Source organism: Rhineura floridana, chromosome 10 (genome assembly GCF_030035675.1).
Source record: "Rhineura floridana isolate rRhiFlo1 chromosome 10, rRhiFlo1.hap2, whole genome shotgun sequence".
Taxonomy (NCBI): domain Eukaryota; kingdom Metazoa; phylum Chordata; class Lepidosauria; order Squamata; family Rhineuridae; genus Rhineura; species Rhineura floridana.
In genome coordinates this window covers 84954260-84973492 of record NC_084489.1, presented here as the reverse complement: position 1 = coordinate 84973492, position 19233 = coordinate 84954260, and the positions used below count along the sequence as shown (strand labels likewise).

Here is a 19233-nt window from a genome sequence, read left to right as displayed (position 1 = left end):
ATACATATACATTAGTTAGGTAGCCTGGAAGGTTAAAGCAAACTTATGAATGACTGGCACACCTCTAGTTATGATTTTCTGAGCTGAATGATGTGAAGTGGGCTGACTTGATGCTAAACTTTTTCTTTTCACACTGAAGAGGGAAAAGCTATAAGGGATGCCTTGCCACGATCAGAGCTGGAGAAGTCTGTCGGGGCCTCACTCGAACGTGCAGATAAGGAGATAAAAGGCATCTCTGCAGAATCTCATGGATGCCCTGTTACCACCAGCATCGCTTTCTCTGGCCACAAGAGGGAAGGCCAGCTGTCTCTGTGGCCTTGATTCCGTGCCTTCAGGCTACACGAAATGGAAGCTAGGCCTGCTCATGGTAGCTCACAAACCCAGCATCCAGTTCAAAGCTCTGCTTGCCTGAGCCAGGATTGGAAGAACAGAGACCCAAAAGAGACCCAAGCATTCTGCCGACAGAAATGAAGTTCTCAGACATTTCTGTTCTAAGAATTAAAAAAAGAGAGAGGTCAAAATGTGAAGAGTTTTGTGGCTGAAACTGTGGCTAGCTTGGTCCCACCTTTGTTTTTGAATATGTGAACCTGTACAGATGCCAGCCTTGCACAAAGTTCAACAAAGGTCTGAGTCCACAGAATGTTTTATTACTGCCACCTGCCAATATCTGTTTTCAATCCAGCTAAAGGCAGTGCTGATTGCAACATACTGGGGACAAAGAACGGGGAATGACTATCTCTGTTCGCCTCTAGGGCAAGGGTGGGGACAAGAAAATTGCCTCCCATAAAACCACAGCAAGGTGTGCTTTTCAAAGAAATCTATTTACAAATGGAGCATGAAGAGGTCTGCGTACATGCAGTCCTTTCATTCTTTATCCTATTAGTGTTTGTGTCTAACCTCTGTATGATGTTAGCCTAACTGTTCTTAGTCCAGAGTGATGCTACAGGGACACTTTCAGGTTGCACTCAGTTTGCTAAGCTAGGAATATAGACCTATTAGGGCCTCACTGAGGGCCCGTTCACACTTCAGAAGGAAAAACAAACTTGATGTGTGTATACAGGTGTTAGCAGGGTACAGCACCATAAGATACACAGAAGGCATGCATGTCTCTAAATAGTTAAGGGCATGTGGTAAACATGTGCTAAGACAGTGTGGGCCAATATCACATATCCCCAAGTTTTAGAGGTGTGCATTACCTTTTCACACTGTGCAGTATTTTGCTGCAAATGTTATGACATTCAGTATAGAAGCTAAACTGCATTTAGTGTATATAGGCTAACTAATAGTGCTCATGAACACACTCTTGGTCTTCCTTATAATTTTTTTTATGGAATAAATATTTTGCCTTTAACGACTGTCCCTTTTCTCAACTGATGTCCTTTGGACATGAACAAGTAGACAAATATTTCAGTAGTACATGTTTGGGAATCTTGTGGATGACGTATATCTGATATCAAATTTAAATGTGATGCTACTGCGTGAAAACATCTTAACCCAGGCATGAAGAAGTTATTTTGGGCTCAGGGGAGGGGCTACATTGTCCCAGTGGAAAGCTTCCAGGGGGGCACATTCCAGTAGCGGGTAGGGCCAGACCCACACACACTATTGATATATTTTCCTCTTGGCCTTGATCTTCTTGCAACAGATCTTACAGAGGAAGGAGCTCCAATTGTGCACTTTGCACAACATCAAAATCTTTTCCTTCTCACCTGATCCCTGTCAATAGCTGAAGAGTGAGAGATGAAATCTAAATGTGGGATGGGGGGGCGTCCGCACTCCAGTTTTAACCTGCATTGGCACTCCCCCAGCTGGATTGATTTGAAAGGCACCTACTCTGTGCACCTGACCTATATGTATATAGCATTTGAAATCCTGGAGCCGTGTTCGCTGGGGACATAGAGTCCTGGTGTGCAAAAGCAGCACATGCATAGGATTGCACAAATGCTTTTTTTCTGCTACACTCAATGCTTGAAACTGGCCTAATTGTTTCCCGGCTGGAGCTTCCAAGAGACGATCGCTTTCCTTTGCGAGAAAAACCATGTGTAGTGTCATCATCCGGATACTTTCAGTTTCACAAGTCTGAAGTCCCCACCAGGCTACTCATCTGTCCAGTGGCCACTGAGCCTGCTTTCAAGCTGTGATTCCCAAGACCTATTGTCTGGGGTAAGAATTACTAGGGCAGCCCAGTTCCGCAAGCAACCAGGGCAGTCCGTTAGGGACTTCAGTGCAGCCGTGTACAACTGTAGAAATGTGCTCCAGGATCCCTTGTGAAACTGCATGCTGAGATTGCAGCACTTGGATCGTGTACATTTGACCATGAGCTGACCATCCCTGGTGAAGAGGCACATTTCTCAAATTGTATTGATTTGGGTAGGAAAATCGCAAGCTGATCCTAAGAAATTCTAGATCCCAGGTTGAGGGTGATACTGATGCACTTGGAAGCCTGGTAAAAAGTAATAGGTTGCAGTCTGGGGACCTTTCACGTACATTTTACCACTGCATTTGGGAAAGGAGCCCATTTTTAAGACATTTGTTTAAAACGGATTTCTTTAAAAGAATGTCTACCCTATCTGTTCATGGCTTGAGGGGACTTCCAAAAAAGAAAGAACAAACCAGGGGGTTGACATTGCTACTAGTGGACGCTCTCTTGTTTTTCCTCTATCTCAGCCCTGATTACACAACCTAACCATCTTTATTTTCACGGCTAGCTGAACAACAGGAAACTATTGGCAAAATTCCAGAGAGAAGTAAAATATTGCCCAGTCCAAGCATCGCTCAAAAAGACACAATTCTTGAAGATGATGGGATTCATGAACACACCGTTCCCATTACAAGGTAACTTCCTTGAGCAATTCAAACACTGAACCCCTGAAAGTCATGCAGGTAAAGTATCCTGCCATCCAGTTCCTACTTTGTGTCTGGGTGATTTGGACTAAAGGCTGCTCGATACATGCAAAAGAATTGTGTTACTGGTTTTCCAAAAGGAATCATTTCAGAATGTGGGCAGTAGATCACATAACACTTGAGTGGGGAAACTTTGGCCCTCCAGAGGTTGCTGAAGTACAACTCTCATCAACCCCAGCAAGCATGGACAATGGCTAGGGGTGATGGGAGTTGTAGTTCAGCCATATCTGATAGAATTTAATACTTGTCAGCATCAAAATTACCTAACTATGGAAAATGAGGTTGTCTGAAAGAATGGTTCAAGTCTAGTTTTCTCCCTGATGTACTCAGTTGTCTATATACAGGGAGAGATTGGGGGGGGTATGTGGGTAGGGTTTTTTTTTTACATTACCTTTTATTCATTCAATTCCCAAACTGCATTCTGACATGATACAATTCCTAGTATGTTAATCCTACGTTATATAGTATAAATAATGTATAGTAGTATCTTTAATGTCTAGCACTCATAAGACTTTAGCAGGAAGGAGAGACGTTTGGGTTGAGTTGAAATGAATAACTTTTTTCACACACATTTTCATCTGGGTCAACAAAACTTCCCCTCATTGGCAATTTTCAATTTACAAGACTGCAGTCAGATGTGCTCCTGCCTTGTCTTCCATTTCATTGGCACTGATCAAGTGATGAAGAGTCTTCCAGTGGATATGAGGGGTGTCTTGGGCTATCCCACCCACAGTAGTAGGGAGGATAAAAAGTAACATTGTGGCCTGCTTAGAGCTTGCTAATTGTATCTTACAAATTCTGTGTTCATTGTGACTTTTCTTGTTTGTTTAATACTTAAGAACCCCTCAGGTCATGCCTGGAGCAGAGCGGCTCAGGACTGATGGGGCAGAGGGCATCTCAGATGTTCAGATGCAAGTTTATGTTCAGACCATGGAGGGAACCTGTGTCTATAAAACGGTGGAGAAGAGTGCAATAAGTAAGTCAGCCTGTTACATACTCTTGCCAGGAGTGGAGATGAAACAATTTTGCCAATAATTTAGTGGGCCTTCAAATTCTGGATTTCATTTCCCCCCAGAATTTAACATTTGAAACATTATTAGGCGATGTGTTCTGCAAACACAACATCGGGGTACTTTTGACTTTGCAATCAAGCCCTTTTTCTCTACAAGTCAGTGGAGGGCTTTCACTCCGTCGTTCAGGAAACAAAAATCTTGAGACACCCTGATTAAGGTCAGGGCATGCCAGTTCCCCCCTCCCCCACCACCTCAATAGTCTATCTGGCTTCAACCGTAGACACAATTGTCTCTCATTACTGTGGCCACTGTGATTGTTGCGTGGCTAAACATGCAATAGTTAAGGCACTCTCTTGGAGTTAAGTTAAGGCTCATCCTATAATTTTACGAGTGAGACAGGAAATCCCAGGCTTTCCGGCTGCAAAATGATCACTGCATCTTTTGGAATGGCTTATACTTGTGCAGTGCACGTATCTCATGGAATTGGATGAAGGTATCTGAAGCAGTGGTTCTTGTGCTGTTCGGTTTATGTGAGATTGCTGGACTTCTGATGCCAAAGAAAGCATTTTATTATTTTTTATAAAGATAGGACACTGCTAGACATAAGACTACAAAGTTAGGACTACGAAGTGTGCTAGAATTCTGCCCAATTTGGATTTTGTACTGAATTTTCTGTTAATTCACTTTTATTATTATTATTGTTGTTGTTCTATTGCTATTGTTGTTATTATTACATTTGTATACCACCCCATAGCCGAAGCTCTCTTAGCAGTTTACAACAGTTAAAAACATTAAAAACAAATATACAAATTTAAAAACACTTAAAAAAAAACAATTTAAAAACACATGCTAAAATGCCTGGGAGAAGGTATTTTATTCTTCTTCTTGTTGTTGTTGTTAGATTTATATCCCGCTCTTCCTTCCAGCAGGAGCCCACTTAGTCTGTATAGCTACAGATCAGATTTTTATGCAGCAATTTTCCACGGCTATTTTCAAAAATGGATTTTTTTAAAAACAAAATCTGCCTCTAAAATATCAGTATTAAGAACAATAATTTTATCAATATTTCCTTTCATTTGTCGACATTTCCTTTAAAATTATCGATATTAATACCAATATTTTTTGCAAGGGGAAAAAAACAGGTCAGTAAAAGCAGCAGCTAGTGGATGAAGAAGAAACTTTGAATTAATACTGGCTTGTTAGGTTGACGGAATGCTTTCACACTGGCACCAGCCAAGGAATCCCATCCCTACTGAGGACTTGTTTCCAGTCACCAAGATTTGCTGCCTGGCTCCAGCCAGTTATGACTAACAACATTTAAAACAGTTCTTAAAGAGACAGTGAACTATTTCCAGTCCCAAAGTGGTCAAATGATGGAGTATGCAAAATATGAGGAAGAAATAGACTTCTGAGTCAGGTGGGGGCTTCCATCCACCATCCCCCCCAAGACACAGATAGTTTGAATGCTGCCTAGCAAAGGATCCATGTCAGATTTATATGGGAAATTGCTCCCCTCCTTATCCTATCATCTAAGCCGGATTTAGGAATTGTTGCTTTGTTCCCATGGTATTCCCTGTCTGTAGTTTTTTGAGTTGTCAAAGATGCCCTTTTCTACTGTTTCTAATGCTATTGTTGGAAACGTTCCCCAACCCTACAGAACTGCATATAAGAATCTCCACATATTCACCTGTGGAACAGGTGGTGATGGGTTGTTTGAGGGACAATCCAGAAGCAGAATGACTTTAAAAGTGGGGGACTGAGGTCATAAAGCATAAGAAACACTGATGTAAAAGTGCAGAATCTGGAAAGCACTGTATTATGGCAGCTAAAAGCTCCTGACCAGTCATCTAGAACAGAAAAATGGCAAGAGTTAGCATGTACACGAGATTTAGGCAGTTGTCTTGTCTCTAATATCTAGCACAGGACTGGGAAACCTTTAGCCTTCCAGGTGTTATAAGACTCCATCTCCCATCATCTGTTACCACTGACCATGCCGGCTGGGTCTGATGGAAGTTGGAGTCAGACCACATCTGGAGGGCCAAAGTTTCCTCAGGCCTGATCCTGGGAGCACAATTGTCTTGGAAAACATCTTCAGAGAAGCATGCAAAACTTGATCGCAACTGTGATTTGTTTCTCGTCCACTCTTGTTTCCCAGATTATTCTTTTTGAAACCACTGAACATTCTTCAAGTAAACCTCACATTTTTGTCCCATCAGGCCCACCATACATGCAGGTGACAATTGAGGATGTGCAGGTCCGGGGTGGGGAGATGGCAAAGTTTCATGCCGTTATTGAAGGAGATCCTCAGCCAACCGTTGCATGGTTTAAGGTAGGTAGCAGATATTCCCAGACAGAGATGTAAATGAAGGAAAGGAGATCAATCAAATGTACAGAGGACAAGGAGGGTTCGGCTATGGTTCTTTTTTATGAATCCGTGGACAGAAAAATGATACTCCATGCATGTAGTGAAAGCTGAAAAATGCAGCTTCTGTTTCAGTGGTGGAGTACTGAGAATCACAAAGTAAATTAGGGATACTTACAGTTTCCTCCTCTGCCAGATTCCTCACTGGATTTTGAAGTTCTGCTTTACCAAAATGGGCTTTCCAGAGTTGAGCTCAAAATGTTGGAATTCAAACACCTTGTGGAGGTGGATTTCTGGAAATTTGCAGTTCAAAAAATTCAAATTAAGAAGTTTTTGTTTATTTTTTATTTTTTAATTCTCTGGAATTGCACAAGTGTTTTTTATATATTTACTTTTAAAACCCTTTAAAAAATCAGTATTGACATTCCAAAATCTGCAATTCCTGCTGGAATTCAAATGCAGTGAAACTGAAAGGATATTGGAATGTCAGAACATGGGCATGGAACTGCTAAACCCTAAAGAAAATACATCAGGAACAGGAGAATCAGAGACAAGGCTTTAATATGAGCCAGGGCTCTAGCCTAGGACTTCCTTTCCATTCCAGGGCTCTGCTCTGGTATTTTGAGGGAATCGTAAAGGAAAATACCTCTGAGCACATGCAGGGTGCTTTTCCTCTCACTGCACAGCAACAACTGCCAGTCCTAATAAACCTGTGGCTCAGAGGAAGAGGACTTCCATGGCACAGGTCAATAGGTTCTGGGTAGAAAGAAGCCTCAGCATCTCTTGTTTTTAGCAATTCACAAATACCCATAGATATCTGCAGATGGATATAGCTTTTGTTTGTTGTTATGTGCCTCCAAGTCAATCACGACTTATGGCGACGCTATGAATCAGCGACCTCCAGTAGCATCTGTCATGAACTACCCTGTTCAGAGCTTGTGAGTTCAGGTCTGTGGCTTCTCACATTCCATGTTCCTGTTGTGTGTGTCATACAACTCCGGACTCTCCTTTCACATCTATGAGCATCAGCCTCTGGGCTTCCTTTCGGCTTTGACGCAGCTGCCTCATTAGTCATAGCTCTACTCATACTTGTTCTTCGTTCTTCCCAGTAGCTTGGTGAGTGCCTTCCAACCTTGGGGTCTCATCTTCCAGCACTATCTCGTGTTGCATTTTGGATACTCTGTTCATAGGGTTTTTGTGGTAAGAGGTATTCAGAGGTGGTTTACCATTGCCTTCCTCTGAGTTTGGATGCATCTTAGTCTGGTGTCTCAGCTTTGACCATTCTGCCTTAGGTGCCCCTGCTAGGAGTCTAGCGTCTAAGTCTAGACTCCTGACGGCATTGCTCTCAGCTTCTTTGACACTCCCAAACCCCCTCACCATGTTAAGGTGTGCATCCTAGAGGGGGGATATAGCTTAATGAGCATAATTTGCATTACTTCCATGGCCCTGATGAATATTGCATTCTACTTCCTAAACATGTTGTAATTCTACAGCACCCTTATGGTCAATTCACATAGCCATATTTGTCCTGTGAAAGTAACTCAAGGCTCATTTGTGCATAGTTTATGTTTCCCTAAATTGTATTTTCTTCCATGAGGGTGAATGCCCCGATTCTTGTCCTTATTATGATTTGTTATGCTGTTGTTCAAACCCTTAATGAAACATTATCATATGTATGTCCCACTCATTTGGATGGGGTTTGTCCAGGAGATGGTCTTGGATCTGATGGACTGGGTGCTAGATTTTGTTTACCTAAATAGTGCTGGGTTAAGTTGATCTGCCCTTCTCTGTAGCCATTCAAGCACTGAGATATTCTCTCACCCTTTCAGGGTATTTCCTTGTTGATAGATAGTGAAAGAGTCCATCAGTTCAATGAAGAGACAAGATATTCTTTGGTTTTGTACAACACTCGACCTGAAGATGGTGGTGTCTATACTTGCATTGCTAAAAACACAGGAGGGGAGGTCTTATGCAAAGCTGAACTCATGGTCCAAGAAGGTAACTACATATGTGTGATCTGCTTCTTGCTCTACTTGTATGTGTCTCTTTCATTAGCTCTTTCTTATTTATTGGTAGCCCACTCTGTCTCATGGTCTCTCAGCAAGAGCTAGCACAGCATAGTGCCCTCAAGCCTAGTCGTGACTCCCATGCCCAATTTTCTGCTTCAAACTGCATCCTCCCAAATGTGCTTTTCCTTACAAAGAATGGCTGTTGTGCCTGTGTTGCACACGTTTGCAGAACACGTGATTCTGAAACTCTGTCACTCCTTTGTGACCATATAAAATATAGAGATAATCATTGCTGGCCTAGTTTATAAGGCTATTATTGTATTATTAAGAGAGCTGAGTCAGGTCTGACTTGTTTTATTATAACTAACATAAAGCCAGACAAAGGTGTCCCTTCATGATGGCATCATTGTTCAGTGTTCAACCTTGAGTCCCTAGATGTTGCTGGACTCTAATTCCCATAATCCCCAGTCAGTTTAGTGAATGGCTAAGAATAATGGGAGTAGCAGCCCAACAACTTTTGGGCTGAAGAACACTGGTCTATCTGAAGAGAAGTCAACTCTATCTGGTACCTCTGGAAGAGACTCACATATGAAATATGTTCAAATTTTGCTCCACTTTCATTCTAAGACCACAGTCTTTAATAACTGGATGTTCTACAAATCTAGTTTTTCTGGTGGAACTGGATGACACCCTGATTTAGTACAATAAACAAGAGGAGAGAGGTGCTCTTGGTTCAATTAGAAGAATCCCTCCATTGTCCCAAGTACGTAGGAGTGAGGAGTTTCTACACTAGTCTGCATAGTTTCTTGAACTTCTATATTTGGAATCTAAACTTCCTACTGAGCAGGATCCTGTTGTTGTTAATTTCATTTTTGAATCACATCCCAACAAACAAGACACTTGGTGCAAGAACATGATCATGCAGGAAGACCCATAATTTTACTTGTTCTTGTTTGAATTGTTTATAGATAAGAAAAGCCAAGGGGCAAAGAAACAGAGCAAGAGAAGAAAACTCCATTCTTTCTATGAGGTTAAGCAAGAAATAGGAAGGTAAAAATAATTTTTCACTTGATATTCCACTCAGGTCATGATTATTGTTGTGTGTGGGTGTTTGAGGCCTGGGAAGAACTGAATAGGAACGTTGTTTCTGCCTTATATTAAAGATTTGAATCAATCTGAGTTTTTTTTAAATTCTTCACAGGGGTTCCTTTGGAATTCTCAAGAGAGTTGTCCACAAAGGCAATCGAGTTTCTTTTGCAGCCAAATTTATACCCCTGCGAAGGAAAACAAGGGATCAGGCCTATCAGGAGAAGGATATTCTAGCCAACCTGTCTCATAATAGGATCACTCAGTTGCTGGACGAATTTGAAACACGGAAAACCTTGATTCTGATTTTGGAGCTGTATCCTTTTTGCTAAATCCTAGTGGTGAATGTATATTATCCACCTTGTGGTAGCATTTGCTAGAAAGAGTGGTAAAGAATCCGAGTGTCAAATCTGAAAACGACAAAGAGATTTATAGAATATTTCTGTCAATGCTAGATATGCTTTTGGTGGTGTTATTTGTTAAAAGTAAGCCAAACAACAGAGTTTCATGGCCCCTAAAAAGCTAACACATTTATTATGGCATAATATTTTGTGAACTGCAGTCCACTGCACGTTCATGGCATAAAGACATGTGGTGGCAGAGTTGAAGACTGAACAGTGAAGTCAGAGGGAAATGAAATGCAGGAAGTGCAGACAGTGACAATTATGTCGTTAACTGTGACCATTCACAAAAAAAATGTGTGGGTGATAAATAATGCAAACTTCAGGCACTGGTAAGCTAATTAACACATGTAGTATGTTCAAAGCAAACCAACCCACTATCCCAGTTCAAGCCGTGGGCGATACTGCTGAACCTCTGACTATATTTTTCTTTCATGTTGTAGAGTCCCTTTGAAGTTCCTTTTTTTAAAAAATATACATATATAGCCACCTTAAAGTTAGAGTGTCCTGGGAGACTGGAATATTCCCTAGTAGTTTTTGAATATTGCTATTTCTGAAGTCAGATTTATACAAATTTAATATTTATGCACAGAGCAGAGGGTCTGGAACCCTTTTCAGGCCAAGAGCTGCGTTCCCTTCCAGAGGCAACATGCTCATAATATTTTATCAGTTCAAAAACTGGTGAATTCTGGGTATTGTGTAACATTTGATAGAGGAAAATGTTTTGTGCAGAGAAGAGGCAAAGTTGTCCTTTTTGGTTCTGGGGGCCAGATCTTTATCTGCCCCCACCCTGTGAGCCAGCTTTGACAGGTGGGCACGGCAATCCACCTATCAATCACATGACATCATTATGACATCATATGGTTGAAAGCTGGCTTGCCCCGCCCATCGGTCAAAATCTCTTGCACTTACAAAACCTGCCCCGTGCTAATTCTTTTGGACTGCAGTTCAGAGATCGAAAGGGTCAGTGTAGGGTGGGCTTTACAAACCTCCCCACACCCCTCCTTTCAAGCTTCTCAATCAGAGGTTGAAAGGAGGGGGCACAGGGAGGTGTGTAATGCCTGCCCTGTGCTGATCCCTCCGACTTCTGGAAAGGATCCACATGGGGTGGGCTTTCCAAAAAACTGGGTTTCCTTCATTTTGCTTGCAGCGAGAGCAAGCAGACCCAGTTTGGTTTTTTCTTCATTGCTGTGTGATGAAGTAGTGTCTGCCGGCTGTGGCAGGGACTGCTCCTCTGCGCAGTGATGAAGAAACAAGTGCTTGTTTCACAGTGCTCTTGGAAACAGGGCTTCCCTGCTTTTAAAGAGTTCTCCCACCCCAATATGTATGACAGCAACTCAGGAAATGTTTTGGGCCAGCCCAGCTGTCAGCTTCTGTTCTCCTTTTGTAAGATTATTTGACTGAAAGGATTCCTAAAAAAGGGTAACTAGAAAATAATTGGTCAGTTTCTGTGTATTGCTTCACAACATAAAGGGCTTCATATTCCTTAGCGTGTTAGATGCTCCAATGAAGAGCTCCTGGAAAGGTTGTTCAAGAAAAATGTGGTGACTGAAGCAGAGGTGATGTTCCTTTCTCATGTTTCTTTTGGGAAGAATATCAGATTTTAAGTCAAGGGACTATAGATCTATCTCATAATAACTATGGAATCGGAAGCTAGGAGTGGGATCCATTGGTTGGTGCCAATTTGAAAGTGTTCTGTCGAACTAACAAGCTGTCATTGATTCGAGTTCATTCTTTATCAGCTAGCCACTGCTTTTACCAATCTGGGTTTTTTTCTGCTCAGAAAAAATATTGATATAAAGAGATAATAATAGATAAATAGTAAGGAGGATATCAATATTTTGAAGGAAATGCCAATATTTCCTGTTAAAATATCCTTTAAAAATATTGATATTTTGATGAAAATGTCAATATTTTAAAAAGAAATATTGATCAATTATTATTCCTACAATCAATGTTTAGAGAGGCAGATTTTTTCTAAAAAAACAAAAAAGTAGTTCACAGACAGCTGCTGAAATTTGCTACATTAAAATCCAATCCTTAACTATTGAGGATAAGCAAATTAATGGAAAATTCTCTACCAAATCCAAAGTGGGCAGAATTCTAGCACATCCTTATCAGAAACACACTTTTCAATGTGGCATCTAAGCAAATCTACTGATAAGTTTGTGTTTACCCCTCACTTACAGGTCAAGCTGTACATCAGACAACTTCTAGAAGGGATTGAATACTTGCATAGGAGCAAAGTGCTTCACTTGGATATTAAGGTAACATTTAAAGTGGTCTCCATCTTCAGTTCACTGCATAATTGTGAATTGCTTCAGAGAATGCAGGAAATATTCCATGAAACCATGGTTGGATATTTGTTCTGTTGACCTATGTGCAGATTCTCTATCTTGAATATAGATTCCCACAGAAAGACAAACATGTTATTATTTTTGCAAACATTTTGTAAAGTTTGGGGCTGATATTACCCCTCCAAGAGAGGTGAAGCTGTTGAATCAGGATAATACCTGGGTGCTGGAGGATAGGAGCAGAGGAGTAGGACTGTAGCTCACTAGTATCAGAATGGGGTTTAGACATGGAGGACTGTTAAGGACATATTTGAGATGGATTGTTGGGGGGGTGCAGCTGCTAGTATAGTTGTTTTAATTAATTACTAATGATGCCGTTTTGGGTGTTTGTTTTTTTGTATTTGATCTTTTAACTTTTTAATTTTTTAATTTACCTGATGGAACTCCTCTCCCGATACAAATCCACCCGTACACTATGCTCAACATCAAAGGCCCTCCTCCGGGTGCCTACTCCGAGGGAAGCTGGGAGTCTGGCAACAAGGGAGAGGGCCTTCTCAGTGGTGGCCCCCAAATTATGGAATGATCTCCCTGACAAGGTGCGCCTGGCTCCAACACTGTTATCTTTTCGGTGCCAGGTCAAAACTTTCCTCTTCTCCCAGGCATTTTAGCATGTGTTTTAAAATTGTTTTTAAAAGATGTGTTTTAAATTTGTATATTTGCTTTTAATGTTTTTAGTTGCTGTAAACCGCCCAGAGAGCTTTGGCTATGGGGCGGTATATAAATACAGTAAATAAATAAATAACTCGTAATGTTTATGCTTAAGAGAATACTTTTATTTTTCTGTTAAATATGCTGTTTTGAATGTGTCTTTCACATTTGGCCTGAATTTCTAATGTTTTCTTTTAATATTTTGGGATGTTTTGCTTAATGTTCTAATCTAGGTTGCAAACCACTTTGAGATTTGTCTCCAAAATAATAAAGCGGTATAGAAATGACTTAAATAAATAAATGGAAGAGATTTGCATGCAGGAAGGCCCAGGTTCAGTCACTGACATCTCTAGACAGGGTTGGAGAAGACTGAAACCCTGGACAGCTGCTACCAGTCAGTGCAGACAATACTAAGCTAGAGGGACCAATGGTCTGACTCAGGGTGCTTTCACACTGCACTTTATTCCGTTATTCTGATGAGTTATTTCCTGTTAAATTGCGCATAAAATTTGAGCTTTCACACGACATAACGGGTAGCTCCGGAATTCTGGTGGAATGTAGTGGAAGTTTAGCGCTAATTTCCGCAATAAATGATACCAGAAAAATTCCGATAGCAGGCTGGGAACCCGGAAGATTGCGGGAGTTTTGCGCTAGCTGCCGCTGCTCATGTGACAGCCATCCCAGCATGCAGTGCGTTCCCGCCCTTACCAACAGCTGTCCCAGCATGCAGCCTTCACACGCTGCTTCACTACCACCGCCGTGCCTCCCAGCTGATCCCAGCTGCTCCTGAGATCAGCCTGTGCTGCTGCTGCTTGTGCTCAACCAGAGCCTCTGCTGCTGCGCTACCGCGCCTCTCAGCTGATCGCCATCGCGCCTCTTTCAACCCCCCCCACGCAGAAGGAACAAGCAGAGGTTTTGAATAGAAAAGGTGGGAAAAGAAGCAGTCTTCTAACGGCCGCGGTAGGTGAGAGTGCTGCGTGAAAGACCATTGCGCGAAATGCCACTAAATTGGTACTGCAGTGTGAAAGGGATTTTTGAAATCCGGAACGAAGCGCTAGATTTTTAATCCGTTAAACTAGCGCTATTAGCGCCATGTGTGAAAGCAGCCTCAGTATAAAGCATCTTCTGATATTCCTAGGAGAGAGATCCGGGGATACAAGGCCTCAGTAGAGAATATTAGTTTCCATATTCTTGAGATTCAACCAATAGCTTCAGATTCCCTGGAACACATACCTCCAAGATTCAAATGAAACAGAGAAAGCTCATCACAACTTCAATTTCTTATGTAAAGCCAAATCCCCACCCTGTGTCGACTGAGATGCCACCCCATAATTTGGGGGGTTAATTCCTAGGTTGTGGAGGCCTGCTGATCCTGCTTTCGGAAGTCTCAGAACACCTGGCAGGGCCATTGCCTCACCTGCATGCAAGCTTAAGCAGGATAGGGCCCCTTACCCAGTTGAAGACTAGAGTCTGAGCAGGAAGCCATTTTGGGTGCTCTTTCAGAATGGGCAGACACTGCAAGGAAGAGGATAGCCTTGCTTGCTTTATGGCTGATAATTCCCAGACTTCTCTACACAAATGCTCTTCACTCTTTCTACTTCTGCAGCCTGCAAACATCTTGATGGTTTATGATGACAAGGATGAAATTAAGATCTGTGATTTTGGCTTTGCTCAATATATGAATCCATCAAGGCCTCAGTACAGCGAATATGGGACACCTGAATTTGTTTCACCTGAAATTCTCTCCCAATCACCAGTCTCAACAGCATCAGATATCTGGTAAATTACCGCTTTTCCTCTGTATTTCTTTGTTTTAAATGGACAATATATTTAGGGTTTCAAGTCAACTGAAGAACAAACTAGAGATGGTGGAACAAAATTAGGGAGGTGGCGATGAGGGTGATGGTAACTTAGCTTTTATAAAGCACTTTTAAGTATTCATTGTGTTTCATTTTCTAGTTGTGTCTGCCATATTGATGTCTAAACTGGAGATAATTATTACCAGAAAAAAGGGGGGGGGTTGTGTGGCTGAGGGATGTGAGTTCTCTCCCACCTTATACGTAATCACCCTGGTCACTTTTTCTTCTAGCCTGGCTCTGATACCAGAAGTAATACCAGAAGTGAATGAGGAGCAGGGGTGCCTAAAGCGACAAAGTGTACAGAGGAAGGTTTAGGAACAGAGAGTTTAGCTTTCCTCATCTGTGCGTACCCCTTTGGTGTAAAAACTAGGTCCCTACCTCCACCTCCTGCTTCATGCATGAATAGAACAGACACGGGACAACTCAGGAGCTGGTCCTGTCCTTTCTAGTTTGGTCTCAATAAGTGGTACAATATCTGATTTGTGGTATCAAACGGGTTGATTTGCCTGGAACTCACCGTGCTTGGTTGCGGGGCCTGTTCTGTCTCTCCATTTTGTTTCGGTTGGGTGCGGAGTGTGGTGTTGGTTAATTTATGTATGCATGGAGTATTAGTTATTGTTGCCAGGGAAAGGCTTTGCAGAATGCATAGAATGGGGTTAGGAACCTGATTAATAGCTATAAGATCAGGTGTTTAAAGAGACATTGGTTATTTTTTATTATTATTTATTTATTATTTGATTTATACCCCGCCCTTCCTCCCAGCAGGAGCCCAGGGCGGCAGGCAGAAACCCTAAAAACACTTTAGAACATCATAAAAAGACCTTAAAATACATTAAAACAAAACAACGTTAAAAACATTTAAAAAAAAACTTTAAAAACATCTTTTTAAAAAAGGGTTAAAGAAATATTAAAAGCAGTATATAATAACAGAACCTTGTACATGAGTTCATAGGAAGAATTCATGACCGTTGGGTCCCACAATTTCATATTTGTAAGTTTTTTTTAATACACACACGCACACGTGTACGTATATATTTTTGAGATATGGCTATATGTTTTACATATTGTTGCCAACAGATGAGTAAAAAAAATTGGAAACCTGTGCCGATTGGCGACACTGACTTTTGATTTTTTTTATACAACTAGGCATGAAAATTGGATTTAATTAGGTAAGCAGAAGATGTTCTAATTCAATCAAACGGAATAGAATAGTATATATATATGTATATATATATATATGTATATGTATATATATATATATATATATATGTATATATATATATGTATATATATATATATATATATATATGTATATATATATATATATATAAAAGACAGTTTGAAAGCAACAACAGAACTTCACTCAAGCTTGCTCTGGATCCCTATAAGGATTCCGTTAATCACCTAAAAATATATATGAACGTAATTGTGATTAACCAAACAGAGGTTTTTATTATATTAACAAAATGTTTCAGCTTCTGCCTTCATCAGCTGCTAACATACAAATGCTGTTACCAAGGTGGCAGTTATAGATAGATAGATAGATAGATAGATAGATAGATAGATAGATAGATAGATAGATAGATAGATAGATAGATAGATAGATAGATAGATAGATAGATAGATAGATAGATTCTAAAGAAAATATTTTCAGTTTTGCATAGGATGAACTCATGTATGAAAGTATAACAAAACAGGCCACTGAAGAAGACAAACAGTTGAAATGTGTTTGGCATTTTCAGTCATTTAGAGACAGGGGGTACAACACTTTTACAACACCTTATGGTCGCACTTCACACGGATGAAGATTTTTTTGCGGTGTACACACTTTTCCTCTCTGTTCAGATTTTTGCAAGGTTTTTCTTATGTTTTGTGAATTTGATACATGTTCAGTTTTTTATTTTATTTATTTCAGTTACTGTATTTTAGAGTTTTGTGACTGTCATCTGCTTGGATGTTTGTATTCTTCTCTTTTTATGCTGTAAGATAGAACTTCACTTTCATATAATAAAATATGTATAAGTGATGTTAGACTGATTATATAATTTATTTAAGCTTGGTATCCTGGATTTTTTTTTTTTATGCTCTTGGTCAAGACTTGGTCTATACAGGCATACCCCGCTTAACGTTGCTTCACTTAACGTCGCCTCGCTATAACATACATGCTCCATACGCCCCCATACCCACTTAAAGTACTCGCGCTTCGCAATTACGGACACTTAATGGCATGACACCGCTGCCATCTAATTGCTTCACTTGAAGTACATTTTCACTTTACATACACGCTCCGGTCCCATTGCGTATGTTAAAGCAGGATATGACTGTATAACATTCATAGGTCTGCCCCAAATAACTAGTTCAACCTGTATTACAATCATTCCCAACCTTTGGGTCCCCAGATGTTGCTGGTCTACAGTTCCCATCATTCCTGGCCATTGGCCATGCTGGCTGGGGCTGATGGGAGTTGTAGTCCAACAACATCTGGGGACTGTTGGGAAAGGCTGCTGTATAGCATGCCATGTATGAAAACATTCTAAGATTGCAACACTTAATAATTGGCATTGTTCTCATTAAATCAACAACATGATTGGTGCAGCATCAACCAGGTGGTTATTTATAAAATCATCACATTAACATAATGAAATTGTCTGCACAGATTTCATGGGAATTAAAATCTCTTTCTGACACACATGGCTTTTCTGTCCCCCCCCCCCCGCAGGCCTGTTGGAGTCATTTGCTATTTAAGGTAAGCACTTCAAAATTATTGTATGCAATTTTTTTCTATATTATTTTAGCGTATAGAAAAATACGGTCTTATATCAGGACACAAAATAAGTCAGGAAAAGTCAGAATTTATTACCATTACGTATTCTTCTTTAGTAAAGGAATATAGAATTGAATTTTGATATAAATTCATCTGGCAACCTAGTCAGATATCTTGGAATAAAATTGTGGGTCTGGCACAAGCAATATTGCCATTGTTAATTAATTCAAAACAAAACATATAATCTGATATTGGAAGGTGAGAAAAATGAAGCTCTCGTGGTTACCTAGAATCTCAAGCCGTTAAAATGACACTTCTCCCCCATTTTTTTCTATTTGCTTTATTTCCTTTACTCACAGAGTCAGGAACTGAAAAGCTGGCAAAAATTCTGGTTTTTATCTCAAAGATAAGCAACCCAGAATGGAGTCAGAATGCAATCAACAGCACACTTGGTTGGCTTAGTGGAACCTAATCTCTGTTATCTGTATTATCAGGTAGCACAGCTAAGATTGAGGCCTATACGGTATCAGAAAATTCTGAGAATATCCTGTGTAAATTAAAAACAACCCTGTATCAATATCAGAGCTTGGAAAAGTTACTTTTCCAAGCTCTGATCAATATAGCTATAGACATGCTTCCCTGGATTAAAAAAGAAGATAATGCTGATGACAGGAGGCCAGAGAGAACAAAAATTAATTCCACAAACATTATTAAGAACATGGGATAAGAACAAGTAATTAAGTCCAGGAGTGTCTTCATTTACCAACAGGAATTAACAAGCTTAATATTCAAGAGCAAGGTCAAACTAATTGAGAAATTGAGAAACAAATGATGAAAGATCTGTAAACACAACATATGGTTGCAAGTGATTATCATTGTCTCTTATTTATTTATTAAATTTATATCCCACCCTTCCCTCCCAGAAGACGCCCAGGGCTGCAAACAAGCAATTAAATACTTAGAACATCTTCAAAACAGTTCAAACATAGATGCAGAATGGGATAAGGTCTCTACTTAAAAGGCTTGTTGAAAGAGACAGATCTCTTCTCCTGGTCTCTGTTGCTTAAACAGAAATAAAAATGACTTTCCCTATCTGGCTGCTGTGGTCGTAAATGAGTTCCAAGATCAAAGATGATCTCAAACTGTTTCCAGTTCATCTAGAAAGTTTGTTTTTACTGTGAAGGTGGAAGGGTGCAAGGGTGATCAATAAATGACCAGCACCAGCCTTCTGTTTTTGGGTAGACATACATGTACAGATGTGTGGTTAGGGCCATGCTGTTTTCTCTCAGTTATTATTACCTATTAGTAGGAATGGGAGAGAAGTTCAGTTCTCATTTAAAGCCAAATTTCACACTTTCTAAAACAATATGAGAACCGTAACAGCCATCGTTCAAAATCTGCACTTATCCAAACTGCAGACAAAAAATGAGTATTAGGAGAAACTGGCACTAAACGAACGGAGAATGTTGATGAGGATTTTTTTATATTTTTTAAATTAAAACTTGGAGAACTGAATTTAAGATTGGACAAATGAGAAACTGAGGGAACTGAAATGGGCACATCTGCCCATCCTCATGTGTCAGGTAGGGATAAATGGTAACCGCTTAAAATGTCTGTATTCTTTTGAAACGATTAGCCTGACGTGCAAATCACCATTTGCTGGGGAAAATGACAGAGCAACCCTACTAAATATTCAGAATGCAACAGTTTCGTGGGATATTCCTGAATTTGTTCATCTGAGCATAAAAGCACAGGATTTTATCAGAAAGATACTGCAGTCGTCTCCACAGTGAGTATCCTTTTAGTCATTTCCCAGTGGCATCATTCAAGGTT

The 19233-nt window shown here is 40.4% G+C and overlaps 1 protein-coding gene across 9 annotated transcripts in view; it reads left to right on the top strand.

The window, feature by feature from the left end:
- OBSCN (obscurin, cytoskeletal calmodulin and titin-interacting RhoGEF) overlaps window positions 1-19233 on the top strand; it is a 277846-nt gene that overhangs the window by 234279 nt on the left and 24334 nt on the right. For all 9 annotated transcript variants that reach the window (XM_061585960.1, XM_061585958.1, XM_061585965.1 and 6 more), the window contains 11 exons: window positions 2709-2835; window positions 3744-3880; window positions 6134-6246; window positions 8109-8277; window positions 9257-9338; window positions 9490-9690; window positions 11274-11334; window positions 11965-12042; window positions 14384-14556; window positions 17356-17382; window positions 19037-19189. In XM_061585960.1, the coding sequence (XP_061441944.1) occupies window positions 2709-2835; window positions 3744-3880; window positions 6134-6246; window positions 8109-8277; window positions 9257-9338; window positions 9490-9690; window positions 11274-11334; window positions 11965-12042; window positions 14384-14556; window positions 17356-17382; window positions 19037-19189 (1321 nt within the window). The remainder of the gene's footprint in view (window positions 1-2708; window positions 2836-3743; window positions 3881-6133; window positions 6247-8108; window positions 8278-9256; window positions 9339-9489; window positions 9691-11273; window positions 11335-11964; window positions 12043-14383; window positions 14557-17355; window positions 17383-19036; window positions 19190-19233) is intronic.